At 37.8% G+C, this 26,592-nt stretch overlaps 1 protein-coding gene across 22 annotated transcripts in view; it reads right to left on the bottom strand.

The window, feature by feature from the left end:
- Nucleotides 1-4,250: 4,250 nt before the first annotated feature.
- SSBP2 (single stranded DNA binding protein 2) overlaps nucleotides 4,251-26,592 on the bottom strand; it is a 188,855-nt gene continuing 166,513 nt past the window's right edge. For 12 of the 22 annotated variants that reach the window (XM_054397793.1, XM_054397794.1, XM_054397807.1 and 9 more), the window contains 7 exons: nucleotides 25,287-25,322; nucleotides 20,786-20,840; nucleotides 17,655-17,725; nucleotides 16,394-16,472; nucleotides 12,310-12,338; nucleotides 6,963-7,061; nucleotides 4,253-4,288 (listed from right to left, as the gene is read on the bottom strand). In XM_054397793.1, the coding sequence (XP_054253768.1) occupies nucleotides 4,259-4,288; nucleotides 6,963-7,061; nucleotides 12,310-12,338; nucleotides 16,394-16,472; nucleotides 17,655-17,725; nucleotides 20,786-20,840; nucleotides 25,287-25,322 (399 nt within the window). In that variant the 3' untranslated portion in view covers nucleotides 4,253-4,258. Of the gene's footprint in view, nucleotides 4,289-6,962; nucleotides 7,062-12,309; nucleotides 12,339-16,393; nucleotides 16,473-17,654; nucleotides 17,726-20,785; nucleotides 20,841-25,286; nucleotides 25,323-26,592 lie in introns of all 22 variants that reach the window. The other 10 variants (XM_054397796.1, XM_054397799.1, XM_054397810.1 and 7 more) reach the window with 6 other exon arrangements.

The following is a 26,592-nucleotide window of genomic DNA, read 5'->3' as shown; positions in this document are numbered from 1 at the left end:
TAAGTAACCCCATGGTGGTCTAGGCTCTGCAGCCAGAAGTGTTTTGAATAGAAGCTGGCATATGTAGCCTTAGCCACTTGCTAATGGATTTGGAGACTATCACTGTAAGATGCCTCCAAGTAGAGCTGAGGCACACTTACGTCACTGGGCAGCATACAGTGCATCCAGGACTCAACTCAAAGTTTTTGCCATGTTTTTCACATGCAGGAAATTCACTCTACAGTGGAGGGAGGAACCCAGAGTGTAACTGTAGTTCCTCTGTATGCTCAGACAATTAAGAAAATAATGCAACCCATACATGCAGATATCTAGGTATTTTTTTAATGCCACATGCCAGGCTACAGGCTTTACATGTGATTCATACAGCTTCTTCCTTGCCCTAAACCCTGTTCTTGCCTATAAAAGACTTAGACATGGAGATAAAATCTGGGCTACGTGGAAATGAAATTTTGGTATGAATACTTCTTTTTATATCCAGCAGGCAAAATAGAAGTTTCACTGTAAAATTCCCAAGGGAATCTCATATTCAGCTGATTTCTACATGTACTACTACTTTACTACTCCCTATTTCTGCTGCTCTTAAGATTTCATCACTTCTGCTTTTAAAACACCTCACTTTCACCTTGCCTTAAACACCCATTTATGATCTCTTTATTAAAGAGAGAAATCTATCTGAAAACCCACTGTGGAAAAACTATCCTGCCCCACTTAAAATAAAATTCCTCCCAGAACTGGACAAGTTCTGACATTATTAATAATGCTGTGGCATAAGGACAGACATAAACAGCAGTCACATTACACGCTGGTATCTAGCTCCTAGCGTAAAGAAAGACAAGTGGGAAAGTCACTGCTTGGAAAAAGTCTTTCTTTCCATATCAATACACTAGATATAGTAAAAATCCTGCAAAGGTTTATAAGCAAAAGAAAGAAAACAAATGAACAAGCTCTGTGTGTATTTAAAAATAAAACCAAAAAGGATATGTGTAATTTTAAAGTTGGGTATTTAGCAAGTAAGATTGTTTTCAGCTGCAGAACTTATGAATGGTTATTATCACCTGATCCTACAGTCACTTTGCTCCTGTGCATAAGGCACAGAAATGCAAGCATTCCTTACAGAAACCAAGATGATTTGGCTTTTTTGTATCTGATTAAAATTCTAGCAGTAAGATAAGCAGTGAGTATTCAAGCAGATCTCCCAAATCTAAAACTCTGCAAGCTTGCCCATCTTTTACCCACCAGTCTCTGGGGCTATGTAGGTACGAGAAGAGCTGGACACATCTAGCAGCTTGCAATACCTGGGCATAGAATGACAGGTTGTAGGCCTGATCCCCCTTCATTTTGCAGCCAGGAATGTATTTACTGAGATTAATGCTGCTCTTTAATGATGTAAATGTTTTGGAAAAGAGATTGAAAGGGGAAACAAAAATTGTATGGAAAAGAGTTCAAAAGAACTACAGAAGAAAAATTATGTGCCTGAAAGGATGTTATGCTCTTGCATATAAATCAGGATAACATATTTTGATAATGACATTCAATATGTGTTGGCAGCTCCATTTAAGGGGTTTCTTTGCACAGGCTTAATTTAATGGTCAGACCTTCATCCTTAACGGGTGCCTATAAGGTAAAATATTGCAGATAATACCAAATTCAGGAAGAAAAAAAAAATCAAGTCTCTGATTAATACTAAGCCTCAATTCTGCTTAATTTTGCCACAGTACGAAGCTTCAGCAGCTGCACGTGCTCTGCCTTGTAAGAGAGCCCTCAGTGATGCCACCACAGGCAGTAATTGCATGGCTACACACTGCTTGCCTGCAAGAGCTCCAGCTTGGTGTAAGAGAGGACAGGGGCTTCCCCTGGAGATACAGAGCAGACCCCAGATGCACTCAATGGTTTAAGGGCACACTTGAGGGCACACTTATCTGGTGTGTTAATGGGCTTTGGCATTTGATGCATAGTCTAGACACATCCGTATATCTTAGACCAGTGGCAGTGACATCATCTAACTGAAACTGGGCAGAGAGAGTCCTGAAGTCCTTCTTAGAAGGCTACCAAGGATAACATAGATGCCAAATGCAGGCTGCAAGGACACCTGGACTCTGTAGTGCTTGTGGGAGAAGGTGGGGGTGCACTGGGGACATAGCCACTAAAACCAGTTCTATTAGTGACAACAGCAAAGGGTCTGAGGAAATTAGATCTGTTTTTGTGGGTTTATAACTCAAATCAATAGGAGGGGCTTCAAGCACCTTTTCAGCCAGCAACAAAGTGTCTTCCAAGGATAAGCAATTGAAATAATTTTCATTGTCACTGGGAATAGAGTCCACAAAACCAAATAATGGCTATTGAAGTAATTACTAGGAGTAATGCTACCAAATTTTTTGATATTTTAACATAACTTAAAGCCTCCAAAAGTTTAATCTTCGAATAGCCCTAACAAAAAAAAAAAGTGGCATTTTTTATTTTCCTACATTATAAATGTAATTATACATATATAATATATGTAAATAAAAGGTAGTTAGGAGACTGCAGTATTCCTTACACATCCTGTTATGTGCAGCTATCATCACAATAAACCCATTACACATGCTTCCTTATCGAAGGTTCATAAAAGAAATCTCACTGTAAACCTTCATGGACTTAATCATATCTCAGAACTGCTCCTACTACGTAACTGGCTTTTCTACATGCCAGGTCCAAGGAGAGGACTTTGATTCTCTTCTGAAGCATGAATTTTTTGTTTAACCACTTTATGCCTGCACTGCTGATCACCAACATTCTGATCACTACTGAACTGAAACTTGTTTTTCTGGGGGGAGCTGGAAGTTGTTAGGAACAAAATCCACCATAATCTTGGTTTTAGAGCTTTGCCTGAAAAGACATGGCATTGCTTCCAGAAGCATTTCCCAAAGACCACATGCCTTTTCTCCATTCTGCCCCCAGCTTTCATGTCTAATAGGCTGACCCTGACCCCCTTATAAAATGGCCCAGACCTTTGTTCCTCCTGTGTTGATGGGAAAAGGTAAGATCCTCACAAGGCTACTAGTCATCAAAAGCTGACTCTGTCATTTTGGCTCAAAACAGAATGACTGCTTACTGGCAAGTTTTGAGGGAATAAATTCTGGTAGATGTCGTGAAAAATACACAACCAGGCTGACCTGATTTTCTGAATGGCCTTGGAAAATACTGTTTTTAATTAGGAGCATGGATTTGGTTGAGAACCACTGAAAATGGGATATATAATAGTAAATTGTTAGAAAAGAAATCTACTGTATTCCCACTAACTATCACCCATAAGGAAGATCATGCTAAACAGAAAACTCATTTCCAAGGGCTGAAGAAGCCCTAACACTTTATTGCTAGATTCTATAGCAATTGGAGCTCACTTACAGTAACCTTATAGTACTCTATATAAACTGAGAAGCTTGTATCAAATTCAGGCTTCCATTTAAAATAGATATTGCAGATATTAGGCTTCAATTAATGAAGAAAAATAACCTTCAGTGCTTCTTTTTTTAAAGGCAAAGTATAAAAAAAATCCCCAAAGTTTTGTTGAAAGTCATTAAATTTTTCAAAAAAATTAAGATGAGCTTTCTTCTATTTCTTGACACAGTACAGTTTGTGATTCACAGGGTAATTGGTATCAAACACAAGTTAATGAAAGCTCGTATAAGCAATTTTATTCCTATCCATAATGGCAGACATTTACAAAATCAGAAGAATTTATCATTTGAGTTCACCTTAAAAAATAACTTATAAAGCAGTGATATATGCAACATAAAACAATTCAGGAGGGGAGAGGGAAAGCAAATTTTAATAATTAAGATGTAAACGTGAAGTAAAAAAAAAAAAAGAATAAAAGTCCCTACTTCTCATTTCTACTTAAGATGTAATGGGATAATATTTTACAATGTCCGGTGGGTCTATATATGTATGTGTGCATTTCTACATCACACACACATACATACATTTTAACCCACACATGTACATACACAGATAATTGTTTGCAGTTCCATCCTGGGCAGTTTTGTTATGCCACTCTTTACAGTTGTCTCAATCACGTTTGGGACCCACTTTCTTGACAAAATGGGGGAGATGGCAGAGACAAAAAAAAAAGAAAAAGAATAAAAAAGGAAAAGGTGGGTCTGATTGTGTCAGAGATCCTTTTGTTAAACTGTACACTGGGACGAATAATTTTCTTCTGTGGTAGCTCTCTGAAGAGGGCCAACTCACTGTGGTCTTCACGGCGAGACTTGTTAACGGATCACACACTCATTGTCATGCTAGGGGAGTACTGAAAAAAGAGGAATCCACATTTTAACAACCATTTTTCCCCCCCAAAATAGTTACCACTTTTGGACCACAGTAATGAGTTCAAACATCAACATGAACATAAACATGCTCTTTGAACTTCCTCCTAAATTTGTACTACAGCCTCTGCTAAGGCAGTAGTTCAATTTGTGGTACCATAACTTCTGTTGTGCAAAAATACAGCTATTGCTGATAAAGCAACTCCCTTAAGCCTGGTTTGGTGTTCCCTGGGTGCTGTGCTGAACCTATTCTTCACCAGTGCTTTCCATACCTTTTCCTGCTCAGTGCTGGCTACGAGGGGAATTTAGCTAGACAACTGGCTAGTCTCAAGCCGACCAGTTGTATTCATAGTTAGATGAATCACATAAATAACTTCGAAAGCTTTTTGTTACTTTATGGGAAGAAAGGAGTAAAAACACATGACTGGAATTAAACTAGGCTTTTGGTCTGTATTATTCTGTATTATCAGTTTTAGTAGTCAAGCTGAATCCAGGATCAATGGTTATTCTCTGTGTGAACCAGAAATTCAATCACTGCAATACGTTATTACTGTAACACAAATTGAACTGAAGCCTTTATACAAGCTACAGTCGCCCTCAAGTTATCTGTACTTCATTACAATAATCAATGGGACACCACAACGCCTAGAAGTGCACATCTATTTGCCTGATTTGCTTTTAAATTGAAAATTGCTGTCTGCAGAAACACTTAATTCGGCCTAAAATCTTCTAAGTAGAGGAACATGTTCAAATACAGGAAGTATTAGCATTATGAAAACTGATACAAGAAACAAAAAAGATAAATTTGCCTTCGGAAAAACAGGTATGTAATAAAAGTCCTGCCAAAGCTAGAGTTTTGAGCTGGCCATTTCCAAGTGTCCAAGCATATTAGAAAAAACATTTTGGATGGGTCTTCCCTGTCATGTGAACTACAGAGAATGGACTGTGTGGGTAATGTCTGTTTCGTCCCTTGTCATGTCGTTGATGGTTTGTCTGCCTTTAGGGCTTACATGTCCTGCTGAGCATTCCCACAGTGGGCCAGCAAAGCTAGTAAGAACATGCTTGTCTTTAGCTACAGTAAGAGCACAGCTTCACTGCTTAAAGCAAAGCATCTGTTCAAGTGATTGCCTGTTTTTAAAACCAAAGTACCTGGGTAATCACTTTGGACAAGGAATTGCAAAGTGATCTAAAGGTGTTTTGTGACTTATGAGCCAAGCCAACACTCCTGAACTGAACAGCAAATTTCTGTGAGCCAGGACTTCATAAGAATACCTACTTTAAGTAGCCAAGTAACAGAATATCAATCAGAAAGCAAGACAATTCCCAAGAGCTACGTGACTCGTGTTAGAAAGGGAGCAATGCCTAGAAGCAGACTCAGATGCGTGTGGCATGTAAAATGTACTTTTCTATGAGTACGACTAATGCTCCTCTTTTTACAACCTTAGCTTGTGCACTGGCCTGCCCATCAGACTGCCTGCCCTCAGTACAAGCAACATATGCCAAATTGAGAGTCAAGAGTTACCATAACCAAGGATCACATTTAATGGAGGTTCTGTGGTTACTGGTTTCCTGGCAGACATTGAAACATCAGTATTTTGGGACCAGATAAATCATTCTTCTCCAATAATCCACACAATCTGAGTCTGTGCCTTCTTTATGAGGTAACCAACAGCTAACATGCAGAAACCCTTCCTTTTCACTAGTTACAGAAGGAAACCCCAACCCCCCCCCCCAGATCTGATTACCATAAAATCTATCATGCAGTTCAACTGTTTGTGATCTGATAGAAGCTGTTTACTTGTCACAATTTCTGAGCTGAAGTTCACCACTGGCATAGTTAATGAAGTTGCACTCACTTCTGGCAGCAGTGATTTCCAATAAGAATAGAAGTGTTGAAGTCACTCAGCACTTCTGAAAAATCAGGCCACTCCTATTTAGGAACCTAAATGTGGATTTAGAAACCCAGCTTCAGGCATATGAGTAGGAAAATACTGTAGTCTTGCTTTTTAATGTATTTTACACCACCGTTTTGCTGCCTCAAGCATTCTCCATTTTAAAAATGCATCACTGGTCTCAATGAACACTAGAGGGAACCTTTGCTTTTCCTGGCTCTAACAGCACACTGCATCTTTCCAACATAGTATTTACAGCTGCTCTAATTATACACTTCAGTGCAAATCCAGTTCTAAAAGACATTCCCTGCAAAACACATTGCTTAGGAGTGAAAGGTTGGGCAGCCACACATTGGAACACTTGGATGTAAGGATCTGTCAACTATGTGTACATAGGCTGCTTGGATATTGCCTGACAAATGCCCATTGTGCATTACTGAGTATGTTTGGTGTAATTATTACTGTTCCACGGATTTAACTTTCACTGACCTCTTAATCTAGAAAAAAGAGTTTCTGCAGTAGATCTATGCCTTCCACATTTTCCAGTTTCAGCTCAACTTCTAGGCATCTTTTGTGCAATTTTTTGGTGAAATCAGTACTATAATTTTAGAAGCTAGTAAAAAGCACACAAGGCACAGTACTGTGTTTTTGTTCTTGCTGCTATTTTTTCTTATTTTCTTAAAACAAAAAGACAGAGATAAAAGTTCACAAAGTAAAAAGCAACAACAGGACAACAACAAAAAAAATAGGTGGAAGAAATACTTACACTCTCACTCTGAAAAGGGTTTAGGAAGTTTCCACCCATCTCACCGTCATCCCTGGGAGTGCCAGGCTGATTGCTCATGCTCATATTACTGGGAGAGTTCTGTTAAATAAGATTTTAAAATCAGATTAAATGCTGAAGATTTCAGTTCATTTGCCAGCTTCACCAAGCATGCCAAAGGCACACTTTTCATGATGTTGTAGTGTGCTAAGATGCACTGTGCAATGCACTGGGATTGTCACAGAGAAAAACATGAGCCTCTGCAGGGTTCTGCATGATTCAGTCACTAATTTTAGCCTGTAAAGTAATGTTTTCTTCCCTGTACCAAGAATTATTTACCTGTAATTCTTTTTTTCAGGTTATAGACAGCATCTCCTCCTACTGAAGTCAGGAAAAGCTATAAATGACTGCAGCAGGTATACGAAGTAGCTCTATCACTGCATTACATCACGTGGTCAAGCACATGCCTTGACATATCTGACTTAACTGGTATGCACTCATAAGGTAGACACATGGCTGGATCTAGCCTACACAGACCATTGCAAAAGCCTGTGCCAGGGCTCCTTGTTTATAGTGTTCAAAGTTTATCAAAACACAGTTTTGCAAGTGGTTGACAAGTCTGCTTCAAGTGCTAAACCACTTCAGTGAGCACAGCTAATACATAGCATTCACATGTAAAAGTGTTAACCAGAATTTTAGATAAAAGACTCCTGACTAACAGTTGGCCCCTGCACTGGTCTCAGAAACACTTTCAGGAGGAGCTTTTCTATTTGCTTATATAGAACGTAACGCAACAAGGTTTTAACCTACCTTTTCAGTGCCTAGGTGTAACTGAAATGTTAATAAATAATAAAAGCATAAAGGTTTGTGATCTTCCCTAGTAGCACACAACTACCTCTGCAATGTTCAGAAAATATTTTCAACTTCAGTTACCTAAAGTAAGGGTGAAACATGGTAACAATCACAGAAATTTTGCTGAGTGAATAGCTAATACATGATTATTGTAGACACTATAATTGGTTAGGCTTTTTTACCTTGCCCTGCCTGGAGCATGGGCAATTCTCTTTCCATCAGTGCTAAGACTACTACTTATAGAGGATTTGTGATGGAAAAGGAGCAGTCAGGGAAAGGGGGGAGTAAAGTAGTGAACTTCACTATGAAACATTTACATCTATCACAGTTCTTCCCATTATTATTATTATTATTATTATTTTCTTTTGATCCTGAAAAACAGAAGGCAATATTGTTGTTGAGATTTTACTTAACACAAATGCAAATCTGGAATGTCATAATTTTAACACAAACCAAGTGCAGTCAATGGGCAAGCTAATGAAATGCAATTTCAAGTAGTGATCTTGATCAAAGGGATCAAATCATAATGGCTGTTAGAAACCTAATTGAAAGTGTCCTCTTTTTTTTAAATGTTTTTCTCAGTTACAATCCTGATAAAGTCTGTCTCTTAGCATACAGATTTTTTTCTCTTTACAAAATTCAGGTGTTTTGGATTCTGAAAATACCTGCATGCAGACTTCATTTAGTAGAACTAAATCTGCAATAGGTCAAACTTTCATTGGAGACATTTGGGGAAAAAAAATACTCTTAAAAAAATATCCCCTTAATTTCTTGGTACTTCCCCCAGAACTACACAGGCTATCTATCCTTCTCTGGTGCTTTAAGGACGTGCACTGGAGTGTTCACTGTACAGAAAACAGGATGGAATAGCTATGACCTCTGCTTCCCTTTCCCACCATATGTCTGCATGCTTCTCTTTGTAATCTTATGTTGACCACTGTTCATAATTTATATATTGCAACATATTCCACTGTTCTGCAGATTTACTTCACTTCCAAAGAGAACCAAAAGTGGTGTTCTGAGCTTCACCAAATACCATAAATTAAATCAGTTACTTTTTGTAACTGCATTAGCAAACTGGTACACCTGACAGCTGTATATGCTGTCTGCTTTGTAATGTATTTTGTATGGTTAGGCTGCTGTTAAGTTTTCATTATATTCCTCTGACAGACGATCATCATTCTCAGTATGAATGGTCACGTATGTATATGAGTTCAGTTTGATGTATTTATTTTCAGTTACAGATTAAATCTAAAATTAATTACATGCAAGTGTAACTTTTTTATTTGTATCTGAAAGAGCTGGGTCAAAACCCCTGCCTTGGGTCTTAAGCTTTCTTTATTGCTTCTTGGAACTGTGATTCTCACATTTCCAGAAATCACTGGGCAACATGTCCACCAAAGATAACGAAGAAGCCTAAGTAATTGATCAACACCAGATAATTAAGTTTGCTATTCAGTGAAGTTAGTATAGCAAGTATTCAGGGATTCGCAGCTTGAAAAAGGCTGAAAACTATTGCTTTAGTTCAACTACAGCTACTGTACCTTAATCAGGAATTAATTCAGGGAAGTCTGGTTGCCTGTGTTATGCAGGAGGTCATACTACACAATCCTATCAGTCCCTTCTGGCCTTAAAATCTGTGACTACAAAATTTAAAATCCACTAAGGCCATGCTGCATTTATTTATATGATGCTCCCTCATTTTTTTTTTCATTCCTAAGGGATTTACCCCTATTTCATCCGGCTCTGTGTAGCACAGAACTTTGAAATTCTGCAATTGTGCCAGTCCCAAAGGTTCCAGTTCCTGACATAAACACTTTTATAGCAACTCTCCTGGGCTGCTTTTATAGCCATCATGGGGTCTCGCACTGTGGCACAAGCTGTGTTTTCCCAAAGCAAGTATGTCTTTGATGCCTGCACAAATTCTATGAGCACTGCAAGAAACACTGGTTATTATTAATGTTTATTTAATATGCATAATTTCTGTTCATTTATTCCTCACATCTCAATCTACTTCATAAAAAACATTTTGCCATTCAGCCAATGAAATTAAAATCTCTATAAAATGTAGCTCTGAATTCTCTGAGCTGTTTTGATCCCACCAAGACTGGATTAATTTTCTACATCTCCTAGGAACTGATAATCTGCTCCTCCCAACATCCATTTTACTCCACTGAAGTCTTAACTTATAATTTGATCATCACCCCTGCCAAACTATGTTAAGTCCAGTGAAGAATTTCTGTCACTGGCAATTTTACTTGTGAAAAAGCCAAACTGCAAGGCTAGCCAGTGATATATGCAGGGAGCCTCAGCAAGAACAATCCTGATAATTGTACAAAATTGGAAGGGAGCCACATAATAGTTTTGCGTGCATCAGACCCAGATATCTATTTCTTACAGGCAGAACTTTTCCCTTTAAGTTTCAAAAGCATTATGTACTACTACCTACCTGAAATTACCAATGCCACCCACACACTTTTACAGCTATCAGTGAAGGCTACATATTAGGCAGTGCTATTCAGAAGAAGACATAATGGTGTAACAGGACGACTGTGTTACTTCCAAATTTAGCATGTCTTTTAGTCTTTGAATGTCTTTTAGTTATTTGAAAAAGACAAGACACTGAATGTGATTTCTAGGAGTTACTCATTAAGATTAACCAGTTACAAGATGTGCAAGTGAATATTTTCATAGAAGTTTTCAGAGCTCTTGAAACTTGTGTTAGCAGATATGCTGGTACTCAATACCAGTGAGTTGAATACAGGCTTTAAAAAACAATCTTGTGACAAACTAATAGAAGTGTCTTGGGGGTTTTCCTTAAAAATGCTGTGGTTTTCAATAACAAAACTGAAGAATAAACGTGGATGTTGATCTTTTTCAAGTATTGTAAGCTTACTATCTCATTAGAGGCTTTTATTGAATCATAGAATGATGTGGGTTGGAAGGAACCTTAAAAGATAATCTAGTTCCAAACCCCCTGCTATGGGCAGGGACACCTTCCGCTAGACCAGGCTACTCAAGGCCTCATCCAACCTCAACCATCATTGTATATACAAGCACAACACAACTAAGGCAAAAAGATCATTTCAGTCCACCATTTCACTCTTTGCAGAGCCTGAATATGCCATAGATCTTAAAAATGAACAAAAACATAGGACTGCTATAGACACTGCTTCCTCACAGGAGCAGCAATGGCCTTGGACACATATTGCCAAGGTCCTTCTTTCTGGGAAGGATAAGCTAAGCATACTTTACAGGCTCCCCTTCTCCCATACCATGCCACCAGAAGACCACAAACTGTAGAACTGTACAGGGTCCTCCTCTTCCTCCTATTTGTATATACAAATATCTGTGACTATGAATGATCCCTGCCTTCTAAACGTATTCTATACAATGTCACACTACAAGTTTCTGTGTTAATCCACAGGAATTTAGCTCAGTGTTTTGTTCCCTACATACTGGCATCTCATCATAGCTCCCGAGAACAGACCTACAGTGATGTGTTTATCATGACTGGAGCATGTGCAGACCATTCTTAGATTTAAAACGTAAGCTGGCACAGGGAGAGATCTGGTGACAGCATCATGGTACAGCAGCAGCTGATAAGCTCAAAACAAACCCATGGTACTTTCTTGGAAGATCTTACATAATTTAGCTACAAATGAATGACAAAGTTTTAACTAAAACAATCTCTTCATCAGTTCCTGTATATATAGATCAAAAGTATGAAAGTGCAGGGAGACTGTTGTAGCAAAGTATTTATTCGTTTCAGTCACACATGAAAATGCTGCGTACAAAACAGTCTCCTTAGTTCTGCAGGGGATTTATGGTACTTTATCAATAGCAAATAAGCTCATTAATACCTAAATTAATGATGATCACATATGCAGGAGTTTTATTTTTATGGAAGAAGTGATACATTCAAGTACAATATTATTTTTGTAGATGTAAAACCCCTGCAGGTGAAACTCACATTAATTTCCAACTATTTAATGGTTGTGATATCAAAATAGTGCTTCTTCATCTAGCTTTTAGGAAATTATACTAATGATTAAGGTATTAACATTGCCTGACAGAGGTGGCAAAAGCAATCAAGTAGTGCATAAACGTAACATCCTAATGACATTTTCTCAAATTTACATTTAACTAGGATTGATTATTAGAACTATATTCATTTATCTTAACGGTGTGAAAAATTGTGACATGATCAGATTATGAACTGGGTATAATTAATCATTCATTAATAGACAGTATTATGCAGTAGGAAATAAGCCTACTTAGTAGCAGACTATATTATCAATATAGTAGACTTATGAAGTCTACTACTCTTATTATTTTTTTTTAATTTTCAATTGAAACTTGTTCTGTCTGCATAGCCTCCAAAAAGTTGACAAGAAGAAAATGTAGACACATAAATAAAAGCTTCATAATAAAGACAAAGAAAATATGTTTAGAGTGAAACATTCTAAAAATCCCAAATATTTTATTAGATACTCACTTTGGAAATACTGTCCATGTCTCCTGAGCCTTAAATGAAAATAAGACAATTATCCAGTTAGTTCTGAGCTAAAGTTAATCTAAGATTTTCTTTTCATAGTAAATATACAGTGTAAGAGCAATATTTTAAAACATAGGCATCCATGTGCCATCTCACTTCCTTTCCCATGAGTCTCAGTGAACGTTTACACTCAGTACTGAATAAAGTTAGTCCTTTCTCTGTGTACACATTGAGTGCAAAAAAAAAAAAAAGAGGAGAATGAAGGACACACATTCTGATCTGCATCAGTTATTTGGACAGAATCCTTTCAGGATGAAACAGCTCAGCACAACCCAAGAAACTCTATGTCCTACTTCCTTGTCCTCTTAGGCATAGTAGATACAGGTAATACAATTAACTTGGGGTATATCCACCTATGGGAAATGGTGCTCCAGCCTGAGAAGAAATAAAGCAGAATCATGGCTAACAAGTTAACATTGATATACCAGAGGAAAAAAAAGACCACTATTATTAGTATGGTCACCTGGGAGGGTTTCATCAGTGTCTTTTGCTGACAGCCTACCATTGAAATTGACTGAAATGACATCAGCTTTCAATGCAGTACAAATACTGATGACAACAGTATTTTTCAGAAGGAAGTAGATGATCCTGAGGACCAGAGTAACAGAAACTAAATAAAATCAAATATAATGAGTCCAAGAGTATTGAAAAGAATTTTTTACATGTGATAGCTCTCACTCAGGCAAAGCCAAGAATAAAGGAAATACAACTTTAGGATGCCTGTATCAATAAAAGAATTTTTAGCAGCAACAGACAGTAAACAATTCCAGTCACCTATTTTCAGGAAAGACAAATTCTGCAAGAGTACTGAATACAAAACCAGAAGAGGAACACAATCAAGAAAATGGAGTTGTGGGAGGAGACTAAAACAGCTTACTCTACTTAGCCTGGCTAAATAAGGCTTCTCTCTATAAATACATCAGATACCTAAGTGCTATGGAGTTATTTTGTCATGGACCAAAGGATAAATTTGGCGGAAATCAAGAAAAGATTTCTTGCTAAACATTGCAGCTATAAAAAGATATCCAACAGAAGGTTTGTAATCAAGGAAGCTGTAGAAGTTCAAGAGAGACCTTGACCAATTTATCCATCCATCACACAGCTACTGTGTGACATGCCTGCTGCAGCATGGCAATGAATGCAGCAAATCTCTCCCAGCCCCCTTCTCCTTAAAGTTCCAGTTCAGATATGAAGCTCCCACTAAAAACAGTCGTCATTAATTTGACTAAACACTTCAACACTTTCAGTGGAGAAAGTAACTAACCAAATACTAAGTATGAGTAAAATCCTTCCATAACTATTTCAACTTAATTTTTTTAGTTGAAAAGTAATGCTGAGGCTATAGAAAGTGACAGAAGAAGATGTGATTAACTTTTACACAGTTTTTCATTTATTTGGCTGTGATGTGCGTCATTATTAATTAAAGCAACGATCCATTTTTGGACTGTAATATGTAAAGAAAGGCTGAAAAATCACAAGGTGTCCTTATGCAAAGTAATCTAGGAATTTCAGGGACATGCTTTCCTAGAAAAGAAGGTAATTCTATTAGGAGATAGATGCCTACTGTTGAATTTTAATTGTTCTGCTAAATGAGGTTTGAGAGCTAACTTTTTTGGTCATCTTGTCACAGCCTCTGCAAATTTCTCCGTTTGTCTTACCTCTTATAATTCCTGTCTCACAACCTCCCAACTTTTCACCTAAGAGATGTCTACCTCCCATAGTAGTACGGACAGCATTTTCCTTCAGAAAGTCACAGGACAAGGCATGGATAAGTGCGCTCTGCATTGGATTAAAAACTGGCTGGATGGCTGGGCTTCCAAAGAGTGGTGGTGAATGGAGTTAAGTCTGGCTGGCTCCCAGTCACTACTGGTGTTCCTGAGGGTTCAGTACTGGGGCCTGTCCTCTTTAGTATCTTTATCGACGACTTGGATTGAGTGCACCCTCAGTAAGTTTGCAGATGACACCAAGCTGGGTGGCTGTGTTGATCTGCTGGAGGGTTGGGAAGCTTTATAATGGGATCTGAAAAGGTTAAACTGATGGACCAAGGCTGATTGTATGAAGTTCAACAAAGTGCCAAGTCCTGCACCTGGATCACAACATTCCCATGGTAAGCTACAGGCTTGGGGATGTGTGGCTGGAAAGCTGTGACTCAGAGTGGGACCTGGGGGTATTGGTTTAGAGTTGACCAAATACAAGCAAGCAGTGTGCCCAGGTGGCCAAGAAAGACAATGGCATCCTGGCTTGTATTAGAAACACAGCAGCCAGCAGGATGAAGGAGGTGATCATCCCCCTGTGCTCAGCACTGGTGAGGCCACACCTCAAGTACTGTGTTCAGTTCCGGGCCACTCACTACAAGAGAGGCATTGAGGTGCTGGAGTGTGTCCAGAAAAGGGCAGCAAGGGACATTGAAGAGCCTGGAGCACATGGCCTATGAGGAGTGTCTGAGGGAGCTGGGGTTGTTCAGTCCGGAGAAGAGGAGGCTGAGGGGAGACCTCATTGCTCTTTATAACTACCTGAAGAGAGGTTGGAGTGAGAAGGGGGCAACCTCTTCTCCTTGGTGTCAAGCAACAGGACCAGAGGAAATGGTTTCAAGCTGTGCCAGGGAAGGTTCAGGATGGATATTGGGAAATATTTCTTCACAGAGTGGATTATCAGACATTGGAATGGTCTGCCCTGGGCAGTGGTGGAGTCACTGTCACTGGGGGTGTTCAAGCAGCATGTGGTCCTGGCACTCAAGGACACGGTTTAGTGTTGACCCTTCAGTGCTGGGTTGAGGGTTGGACTGGCTGATCTTTGAGGACTCTTCCAAACAGAGGTTTTCTGTGATTCTGTGACTTAAACAGCATAGTGTTTAGGTTGATTTGTGCCTGTGCTGGGAAGGTGACAGAGCTTTTCTTTGGGGACATAAACAAAGGGAACACTGGCAGCTTCACTTCTGCCTGCCTGAACTGTATCTAGCTGGCTTAAATTTCTCCCCATAACAGAAAACACCACTTTGCATTGTTGCTGGTGCTCCTTGCAGGCATCAGGACAGCTTCCAAATGTGAAAGAGAACCTTGCTGATGGGCCAGGAGATAGAAGAACAAAGAGATCTTAAGTTTTTGCAGCCCTCTGTTCCCCCCGTGTTGTTGTCTTCATGACAAACACTCCAAATACAGCACAAGAACTGCACTCTCAGCTAGTGTTAGGGCCTTAGCAGAAATAAAACAAAGGCATTTATTTACTTGAGGGTATGGAAGAGGAAAGCATAAATGCAATTTATTTAGTTGTGGCTTGTTTCTTAAATCTCTTTCAAGTGTCTATCATGCTTCCAGAAAAGAGTAAAGGTGAAGAATTTGTCAGGACAGTCAGGAGATGAAGCAGTGAGTGTTTTGCAGTTGTGCAAGGCTTCTCCACTACACACAAGCCCTTCAGAAAGTGTCCAAAGTCAAGCATTACACTATTCCTTCTCTCTCTGCATGCACTGACAAGAATTTGTCTTCTTTTGTGTGCATTCAAATCAGCACCACTCTGAAGCTGCTAATGGAGATGTATTAATAATACACTTAACAGACATATGGCTAAATATAGAACAAATGAGCATATCAAGACTTTGGAATAAAACCAGCTTAACGCATACATCAAAATATGTAATAAATTACTTACAGGTAATTAATACAAATGTGTACCAGCATGTAACAATGACACCTTCCCAAGACTTCCAAAGAGGAAGAGGGGTAAATAAAAGCAGTTCTTAAGTCTTCACCTTTACACTACTGTGACAGCATGTTTTTAGATTGGTTTTCATCAACTGGATTAAAACTACACTCTTCTTATATGGCATTTTTCTTCCAGAGGTGCATGATGTATGCCATATGTTTCATATGCTTAAAAAATATCCTAATAGTTGTTTTTTAGGTATATACATCTTTTTCAGTTCGAAAAATATTTTTATATAGTCTTTCACATAACTCAGGGAACTAATCATAGAATATGGCACCAATCACTGAAAACACACAATGTTTTTAATATTCACTATCATTACCTAATGATCCATTCATATGATGTGAATCCATTCCACCCAGTCCACTCATAGGTCCATCCGACCCTGGCCCCATGGGAAACTACAAGAGGATCAAACACTTAAAAATATCATTGAACATTTTTTATAGATAATCTAATAAGAAGAAAATAATTCTCAAAAGAGAAAAAAAAAGGAAAAATGGATAATCTCAGCTTCAAACATGTAAGTAAGTGAAAATCTTTCATATGAAGACTGGAAAAACATCAGTTGCATTTCTTCACTTTTTCCAATGCTATCTTTGTGATTTTTTGGAAACTCTCACACCTCTGTAGACTGGAGTTTAACTTAGGAATAATTTGTTATTTACTTTAACACTTTGTGTGTGACTCTGCTAGTGTTGACCTAGCTCTGCTGCCACTGAAGTCAGAAGGAACTTCACAGGTCTTTTCACTGAGTGACTTATTAACAGCTTTCAAACCCCACTTTTTCCATACTGACCTCTACAGCAGGAGCAGTTTCTGACCAGTTTCAGCTATTAATCTTAGATATAGTCCTCTTCATATCTTTAAGCCATTAACATTACAGAAAAATTTCTAAAATTCACTGCATAATTGGTTTAGCTGTATCTAAATATTTGTATTTTTAAGTTCTACTGGCCCATAATATGGATTGTCATTAAAAAAAACCCACGTGGTTGTAACCAGATATAGGCATAGAGGAGGATCAGAGATGAAACAAATTATTCCCCAGAATTTAGATTTTTATCTGCTGAAATTTAAGCAAAAATTTTCAAAAGTTAACTAGTTCATTAGGCAAATACTTGAATCAGTAGGTTTCAGTTATATAAACAGGAAGTTTGTTTCTTCTCGGAGTTGTTAATTTTGTAATTTTTTACAGAATGGCAGGGCAACATAATACTGGGTCACTTTCAGCAATTTTCTCCTCTTTTAAGGATGCTGAATCCTGCAGGTACTAATGCTTAGTGGCAGCTCCTAGGATGATGCCCACTGTTGTGTGACAAACCAAGTTGTCCCCATGATCCACATGCAGAAGCTTTTAAGGTCTTTTCCATGTAGATGAATATGTTCCAAGCATTATTTTCCATGTGTTAGCATGACTGATTTGGGAGACATTAGAAAGCACGTGGTGGGAGGAAAGCAACTTAAGTGTTACCCATAAAAATGAAAAACTTAAGATTTCTTGATGTGTGATGGCAATGTAGAGTTTGAATTAATAAAAGGCTGCAGAATTCAGAGAAATCTATAACTAGGTTCATATTTACATTAGGTCTGTTGGGTCCAGGTGGTACTGCATTCATTAAAGTGTACATGTTGTCTCCAGAGTTGGTTGAATCTGTAATAAAAGATGATTTTAAGTGCTAATATATATACCCTTAGATAAAACTACTCACCTAATACATTTCCTGCCATTTTGTTCATATTATTTCTGTGCCTGAATCACTGATACACAGTGGCAATACAATGGAAGAGTTCATTCCCTTTCTGTCTATTGCTACCATACAACAGAGCTATGAAAAGAAATAATTGCAATGGTCCCTAAGTGAGTACTTCTAGACTCCAGTTTTATGCGTGACTGTTAAAAAGTTTATAAATCACCAAGTATCTGTAACTATTTAATTCCATAAACCCTTTTTCCTAGAGTTCCAAATTACTTCACCATTCTTCAATATTCTCTATAAAACAGATTACTTCCTGTAGTTGTTGTTCATCTGTAATAAATGATAAATAGCTTCTCATTATACAGACTGCAAGTCAGTGTACCACATAAATTTCTTTTTCTCATCCCTGTCAGTCAATTTGATTTTGGATATACCTAATTGTTGAGTGGAACATTGTGCAAAGATCCTAACTGTAAGGACAGCTTTAGATGGTGTATCCTCATGGTACATTGTGGTGCAATGATTCAAAAAAACACCTGAGTTCAAAATCAACACAAGCATCCTGGCATAGCATGGTTGTTAAGATAATAAATTCTCCCAGAATATTAACACAGCTGTATTGCATCTCAGCTCTTTCCCTCCAATCAATGCACGTGAACTTCCTGGTGGAGCACTGCCAGAGTTGAAACCTGTGAGATAACTCTTCTGAGTTGAACTTAAGAAACCAATGCCTAAGAATCATTAGTAGACATAAATGATTCATTCTGATCTCCAGCTTATCCTCACTGTGCTAAGACACATGAAAGTCTTAATGCCTTTCATCAATGTTAGCATGAAAGAGAATGCAAAAAACGCAGCAGAGAGTAGACAAATCAGGCAAAAACCTTTCCCAAGGGACCTTGACAAGGACATAGGCCACGTAATGAAAAGGTTTATTAGGAGAATAGCCAAAGAAAAGTCTAAATACATCCCTAAGAGGACAGTATGATTTAAAAAAATAGGCAGCTTTTGAGAATCAATACCTCTATAGCATCTGCAAACAGAATAAAGAATAGCTTCATTCTCTGCACAGAGATCCTCCAAAAGGCTGTTTTACCTCTTTGAACCAGAGTTTTGAGGTTAATAAAACACACAAAACCCACTGCTGAGCTGTGAATTTCTTTTCCAAGACAAGGTAATGAGGGACTTTTGAGTCAGAAGAAGTGAAAGCAAGAAAATCACAACCACTGAAACATGCTGGAACTGAGAACGTGGCCTGACCTCCTGCAAGAATGTTTTTGTAGGTACACTGGGAAGTTAAGATCAAGATTTTTGTCTGTTCCTTAACCTTTCTGATACAGTTTTCTAAGTATCAATTGGTAAATAAACAATTCCATTACATAGCACTGTGTATTGCTAGAACACCGAAATATGCTGTTTAAGGAATAGGGGCAAGGAAAGCTTTCAGTCTAAAGTCAGCAAAGTAAAATTAGCATATAATAAACTGTTTTTAACATTCAGTAGGGTAGGCAAAACCAACAGAACACACATCTCTGGCTCTCCCCATGTTCTGCTAGCCGATGTGAAAATACATACAGCCTGGTTGGTAGACAGGAACCCTCAGAGCTGGTTTGTCTTACAGGCAAATAAACACCTTTGCAAAATTCTAAGGTGTCCAATTTCCAAATATATTCATCCTTTGGAAAACAAAGCCTCAGAACATCTTTGAGTCTCTGACTGAAAATGGGAACAACTGGCAGTGGAAGCTTCACTTGAGCTGCACACAGACAGCCTAACACGTGCTGACTATTTTTAAAGTGCAGGCTGTCCATTACTTTGGTTTACATTAAAAGATACTCTAACTTTTAAATGCCAGCTTGCACTAATTATCTTTTTCACTAATTATATTAACAAGGAAGCCCTACGCTTTATCTTAGGTTGTGTATTTTTTTAAACTTCAGAATTGTATTTGATGAAGCTCTTATATTGGTGCAAGTTTTCATGGTCAGTTAGGAAACTTCCCTACCCTCTCATGATGTAGAGGACAGGAAGAACATGAATATTTCAGGACATAAGGACTGAGGGTGCTGTAATTCACTGAGGTGAATGGGTCCCTCTTAGCTGGTGAAAGTGAGTTTCACAGGCAGATATTTGCTGAAAGGAGTAGCTATTGAATATTGGGTTACACAAAATATAATTAGCTTCATTTTAGCAGATTTCTGATTATGTCCACGGGAGAGCACAACATCCTGCAGTTCCACTTTTGTATTACAGTATTCTGAAGAACACCAGTGGAAGGAAACACATCTAGCTGACCCTCTTTAAGCCTAGAGAATGTAGCCAGCCATGTTGAATCCTCCCATTCTCATTTCCCCAAATCTTAGTAGGAATGTGGACAATCTTTTGCACGCAGGTGAGATCTCCATATGATCCCAGTTGCAAGACACAGACCGTGTTACCTGAGGTAAAATGGGGAACTTGAAGTTCTGGGAACAGATCACTGGTATGACATGACAATGACTCCTCTGGAATCTTACTCCTCCACTGCAAGAGAGAGGCTAGCAACCTGTCCAGCATGACCTTCTGTCAGTCAGATGACATTGCTGCACGATGCAGCACAGATCTTAGCCACATGTTGGTCAGCTCTTTCCCATAGTATACTACAAGGAGTTTCTCCAGTTTCTGAGATGTCCTGTTTCCAAACTAGTGGAATTGTCCTGGAGAACACTAACAAAAGCAAATACAGACTGTCTTCTATCATTTAACGTGCTGTTGCTGAAATTGTGCAAGAAAAGATGGGCTCATAAGCCAGAGAAATGGATTGCTCTAAACTGCAGAGATAAAATGCTTCCTGCTATCTCCACACATAGCAGGAAGAGAGAGTGCAAGCACAGGAAAAAACCTGATACAGCAAGATCAGCCTAGTAATATATCATTATCTGATTCTTTATGAAAATCAACCACTGAAAAAGAATTCCTGTACTTCCTACAATCACTTATAATTGTCTTTTATTATTTCCAAGTGATTTCAATACCTGCAGGACTAGGCATGATGGGTGTTCCTGGTGGGCCTCCACCTCCTGGAGGACCCTAGAGAAAGTAGAAAATGTCATTTAACATTAAAAGAACGAAACACCACACTGAAAAATGATCACAGTACAAATAACAAAACAAAGTACCATGAATGTCATGAGTTACTCTGGTGAGCACATTTTCTGATAATGTAGCAAAAGAACTCATCACTGATTCAGACAAGGCAATTGGTCAGTAATCTCTGGCACAGACTTCTGATGTATGGAGGTATACAGACCCAAGAATATCCATTAGTCACTAACTCTGTGTCATGCTGTGAGTCAGACAAGAGAAATGCTTGGAGAAGGGCCTGAGACAATTATATTTAATTCCTTGTACCTACTTTTATTACCACTGTTTTTTCAGCTGCTATTTCTCTTTTGTTCACAGTAAACAGTGTTTGCTAAGCACAAAACAAGGGGATGTCCTATGGGGACAGAAGAGCCTAATCATGTTAAGAAAGCTTGCTTTATCAGGTAGACTTTTTACCTCAATACCATAGGCATCTTAGTTCTGTTTGTATAATATCCTACAATTTTTAAAAATAACAGTTCTTCACAAATTAATGACAAATAGAATTAAAAGGTCAGGATAATGCTGGGTACAGTTGTATCATTTGCCTAGACTGCTATATCAAAGATTAAAAACAACAACAACAAAACCCCATGAATCTTCCATCATGGAGCATTTATTTTCTTTTTTTTCCCAGGTATTTCTGTGTTACAAATCTGTTTATTACTAAGAACTGCACACAAACTGCTCTGATTGTTAAACACTTTTTTTAAGGTTAAGAATTTATCCAAGAATTTTATTCCAAACATCCCCATCTTTTAGGAAGAACAGAACTGCAACTTCCTGCTTCCTAATGTCTGCGTCAATAAAAGTCAGTAAGCATTGACTTTCCATAACAAACAATACACAGATTGCTAGAAACAGATGATTATTTTAATTGCCATATGACTATTATATTTTTATCTCTTTTGTTATATTTTAAAATAGTGATTATGCTGCTCCAGAGTATTTTTTCAGTGGCATTGAAAATAAAGGCTCAGTTGTTCCTTTCTGCTTACAAGGGCACTGCTGAGATTTGCTATAATTCACTAAGGTATTTTGGAAGGACGCAGAGAAGTTTTGGATTTAAAAGAACAGACACTGTTTCTCAATGGCCTATTGAACATATCATTTAGCAATGATGTAGGAGCAAACACTGATTTTGGACAAACCCTGCCGTGTATTGGATTCCTAACCGGTAACACTCCTCGGCAGGTTTGCACAAGTGAAATACTTCCAGAGGGATACATCCACAGTAATTGTAAATGAAACAGAAATCTTCCACCCAGAAGCAGCAGCACCTCCCTGAAGTCAGTCAACATATATATATATATATATATATATATATATATATATATATATATATATATATATATATATACCTCTATACCCTTATGCATAACACCCACCTACCAGTTCTTCATGTCGCACTTCCCCTTGCTTGTGATCTAAGCAAGGTCACCAACTGAAGTTTGTAATTCATGCTAAGAACAAAGGTTTGCTCCACCATGAAACCCACAGATCATCTTATAAAAATCAAGGCACAATCAAAACTTCATTTTCGTACTACCACATAGCTTTTCTTTCCCCTCCCAAATTACAACTAAATCAGAAATTAGTATGTTGGGATCAAGCTTGCCCAAACTCTTTGAAAGGCCTGTGCAGCCCTCAGCAGTGAGAAATTCCACCACTGCTGCTGCAGAGCTACAGGCTCTAAATTCAAAGTGACCTTTGTATTATATACATGACTCTGTAGGCATTACAGACTGACTTTATGTACCAGTGCACTACGCGCACTGGAGTTTTTTAGATTTTTCTGTATTTTCAGCATCACATAAAAAGGTATAAAAATTACTCACTAGTTAGAAAAGCTACTTATCTTCACTACTAAGTTTTGCATCAGGTTTTATTTTTGCATTTACTCTCATTGCTCCTATCCTTCCTTCTCTTAGAAAGTCTCTTGGTATCAACTATTTTCACTTTGAGAACACATTATGTAATGGACTTATTTCTCAAAAACTCTCTGATAAACTAAGCAGATCAAGTTCTCAAAGCATGAGGCTCCAGATCACACATTCTTTGATGTAAAAGCTGGTTTAGGAGCTCTCCAGACCACAACTCTCCCAAACGCTAGCTCTCTTGGAAACTGCTGACCTTCAGCTTTTCTTAATTGTCTGGCTGTATGGCTGGAATTCATGCGTTCCTTTTCCAAAATGTGGTGAGCCTTTGTTATCTGAAGCAAGTAAGCATCAGATAACACATGCACTGTGCAAGTATTTATCCTGGCAGAAGATTTCAACTCTTGGACCATCTCTGGTGCTCCACCACTATCCTCTGGTAGCGGCAGCCTCAGCTCCACCTGGAGATCCCTCTGTGTGTCCCTCCACCTATTTTGGGTCAGGTAAAATGCTTCAGTAAGGACCTTGGTCTTTAAAAATGCTTCAATCAACCTCAGTTGTTTTGGATGAAGAGGGTCACTAATTCAAGGAACTCCAGCGGCAGACCTGAAGGAGTTGTAACCTCCAACAGAAGAGTAAGGAAAAGGAAACAGGCAGCAATATTTTCCAGTAGCCCAGCTGGAGTTCACTGAGGCTCAGGCATTTTCTCCAATACTTCCATCTTTTGTTTGTTTCATCCTTGCATCTTGCCTATCTCTTGACTTCCTTTCAATGTTGCCAATTAGAAGTAACATTCCAGCACCAGACTCATCATCATCTCTGAAAGAGGGACTCTTTCTCCTCCTCTGTCTATATGAAATTTGGTGAAACCCTCTTTTGTTCAAGTTATGTATGCCAGCTGACCTGGTACATCCATAGAGTCTGCTACTACAACTTGCATTTTCCTTAGGTTTGCTTTTTAAAATCTAATTCCCTGTAGTACCTTCTTTTCTGCTTTCTCAGAACTTCTTATAAAATGAGAATACGAAGTCAAATATTCCTAAAAAGTCTCCAAAATCTGCAACAATAACTGATCACTAATGTCTAGGGCAAAACCAGAAAGCCTTTTCCCAACAGACAGAAATTTATGAAGCTCTGCATTTAAAGAACTGGTCTGGAGATCAACAGATTTGGACTGTTTCCATTAAACATGTGGCTAAACGAGTACCAGAGTTATGGACACTTAAGAGAGACATAACCTTTTTCTCAGCTGATTGTCTAAGTACAGGACAAAATAAACTGCTTTTGTCTAAACAAAATAAGCTAATCTTTGAACTCATCCTTCAGGTTTAGCTCTTCAGGATCATGTCTCTTAGTAAGACTAAAAGTAAGAGAAACCTATAAGCAGCACAACCATGAAAAATACCACTGGTACATTGTCCTTATGGTGAAGAACTTGAGATTTCCACATTCTAAAACAGATTCAGGTTTTATGCTGTTTGAAGCTAATACTCTGTAGTTTTCTAATTGTAGGTGACAAAACATGATATATCAAAAGAGATGTCTGCTGAAACCTGACCAACCAATAGAGACTTGGAATCTTATACATATATACATACATTCATACATATATATATAACTCTCCCTCATTACACTGTGACAGCAGTATTAAGCATGTGATAAAAACGAATAGAATACCCCTTAGCAGGGTACATTGGAAGTACAAATAATCCACATACAGCAGTAACAATAACAATAAAGGGCCTAAAAGGACAAATAAAGTTAATTTCTTGGAATAGAGAAAAAAACAAGCAGTATATACTCCAACAAAAACCAGTCTGTTGATAGGTAAAGGCATTTCTTAAGTTCCAGAAAGCAGGTTAGCATTTTGTGTTTCATGTCAAAAAAAAAAAAAATTAACTATTTAATTCTGAAGTACAAACAAAGAAAAAAACAATGACACCAACTAATCCATAATGAATCAAACACAACACCCATGAAATTAAGACATAACAGACTGTGGAGAACAAAAAACAAACAAAAAAGGAATTTTCAAGTCTTCAGAAAGCAATTAAACAAATAAAAATTTCCCTTAAAATGCTTTCATGTATCTTTGGAGAGATAAAAGCTTGTTCTAACACTTTCAGTGCTTTACTTTCAGAAGTAGTTCATTAATTCATACATGGTAGTTCATTAATTCATACATGGTATCATGTTACCAAGGAAGCTGGGTTGTTTGTGGTTTGTTTTTTTTTTTGTCCTTCATTATTGAAAGACAATAAATTGTATTGGTTATATAAATGTTTGCCGAAATAAAACGGCACTCGGGGCAATTTTGACCAGACTGATAATGACTCTAGTAATGAACATCAACATATGCACCAGAGATGGCAGAAAAAAAACGTAAGTGCAGATCAGATGTTCAGTTCTCAACCAATACACAAGGGTTCTTCTTAACATCTGGACAGCTATTTCTTTTTCTAAATAAAATGTAACATCTATTGTAATAAGCAAACACACACACAAGTGTACTTACTACGTAGTTCCCAGGAGATGCTGAAGAATAAGGTATCTGTAATTTCAACAGAAACAAAACAGTAATTTCCTCTGCAGTGAGGTGGAGTCCATACATATATTTATGTACAGCTGTAGGTTAACAGTTCTTTGTTTAATTTATTTCAAAGACACAGTTAAGGATTATGGAAAAATTGCTGGTTTTGTCAAAGCAAGTATCTCTTCAATAGCTTGTACACACATTTGGGTTCAAAACTAGCACTACAGTCACAAATCAAATTTAATACCCAGTATTTCCAGTAAAAATGTTTCTATTTAGGATTACTGTGTCCTGGTAGGCACTCTAATGAAATGGTTGTGAAGAAGGTTATTTACACATTTAAATATCTGCAGGCTGAGGTCTGATATCTGCTTTCCGTTGTTTCATAATAAGTGAGGCACACATTTTTAACAGCTGGCATCGCTTTTTAAAGATACTTGGTTGCAAGATCTAGTACCAACCCAGGTCTTTTATCTACTATGAGAGTAATTCTTGTTGTTATTCTTATTGCAGGAGCCAAAATAAGGTCTGTAAAAATCTGTGGTCCATAGTAAAAGCTTAAGCTATAACATTACTAATGTAATATGCTTTATAAGCTTTACAACTTAAGTAGCATGTACTTGCATTTATGTCAGTAAGAATTCAGAGCCATCCCAAGCATGGACTGAATTTTTATGTTCTGATATATACTCACTCTCGCCTAAAATCTTGGTCATAAAAGAAAAAGGAACTCTTTGACATCTTTCACCCTAAAAGACACAGTGCTTTAGGACATGGTTTAGTGAGCATGGTGCTCTTGGCTTGACAGTTGGACTTGACACCCTTAGAGGTCTTTTCCAACTTTAAGGATTCTACAATTCTATGATTGTAAGATACTTATTTTATTTATTTGCATTATGCATTTTTTTAAAAAAGGAACAAATTCAATTTTCATTATAAATTAAATTCTGACATTTATTACAGAAGATATACGGAGACATCTTATACAAGACTGTAGATGACTTGTCAGCCAACTCATTTTTGCAAGTACATCTGTTACTGGACTTTTCTATTAATTTCACAGAATGAAAATATTTCAGCTAGTGTTGAAAAACACCCTAACATCCACTTTAGTTGAGTACATCAAAAAGAAAATTGAGGAAGAGTTTCAGCTCTTTTTTTCCCCAGTTGTCCTAAGCAGAACTGAAAAAACGTAAATGAGAACAGAAAGAATCAGGTTAGTCTGTTAAGCTAGACACATCTTACCTGTGTTAAAAAGTGACACATTTTTATACTAACGATAAGTGAT

This window comes from Indicator indicator, chromosome Z, assembly GCF_027791375.1.
Source record: "Indicator indicator isolate 239-I01 chromosome Z, UM_Iind_1.1, whole genome shotgun sequence".
NCBI classification, from domain to species: Eukaryota; Metazoa; Chordata; class Aves; order Piciformes; family Indicatoridae; genus Indicator; species Indicator indicator.
Note: the sequence above shows the minus strand (reverse complement) of the source record. Positions and strands in the feature narration are given on the sequence as shown.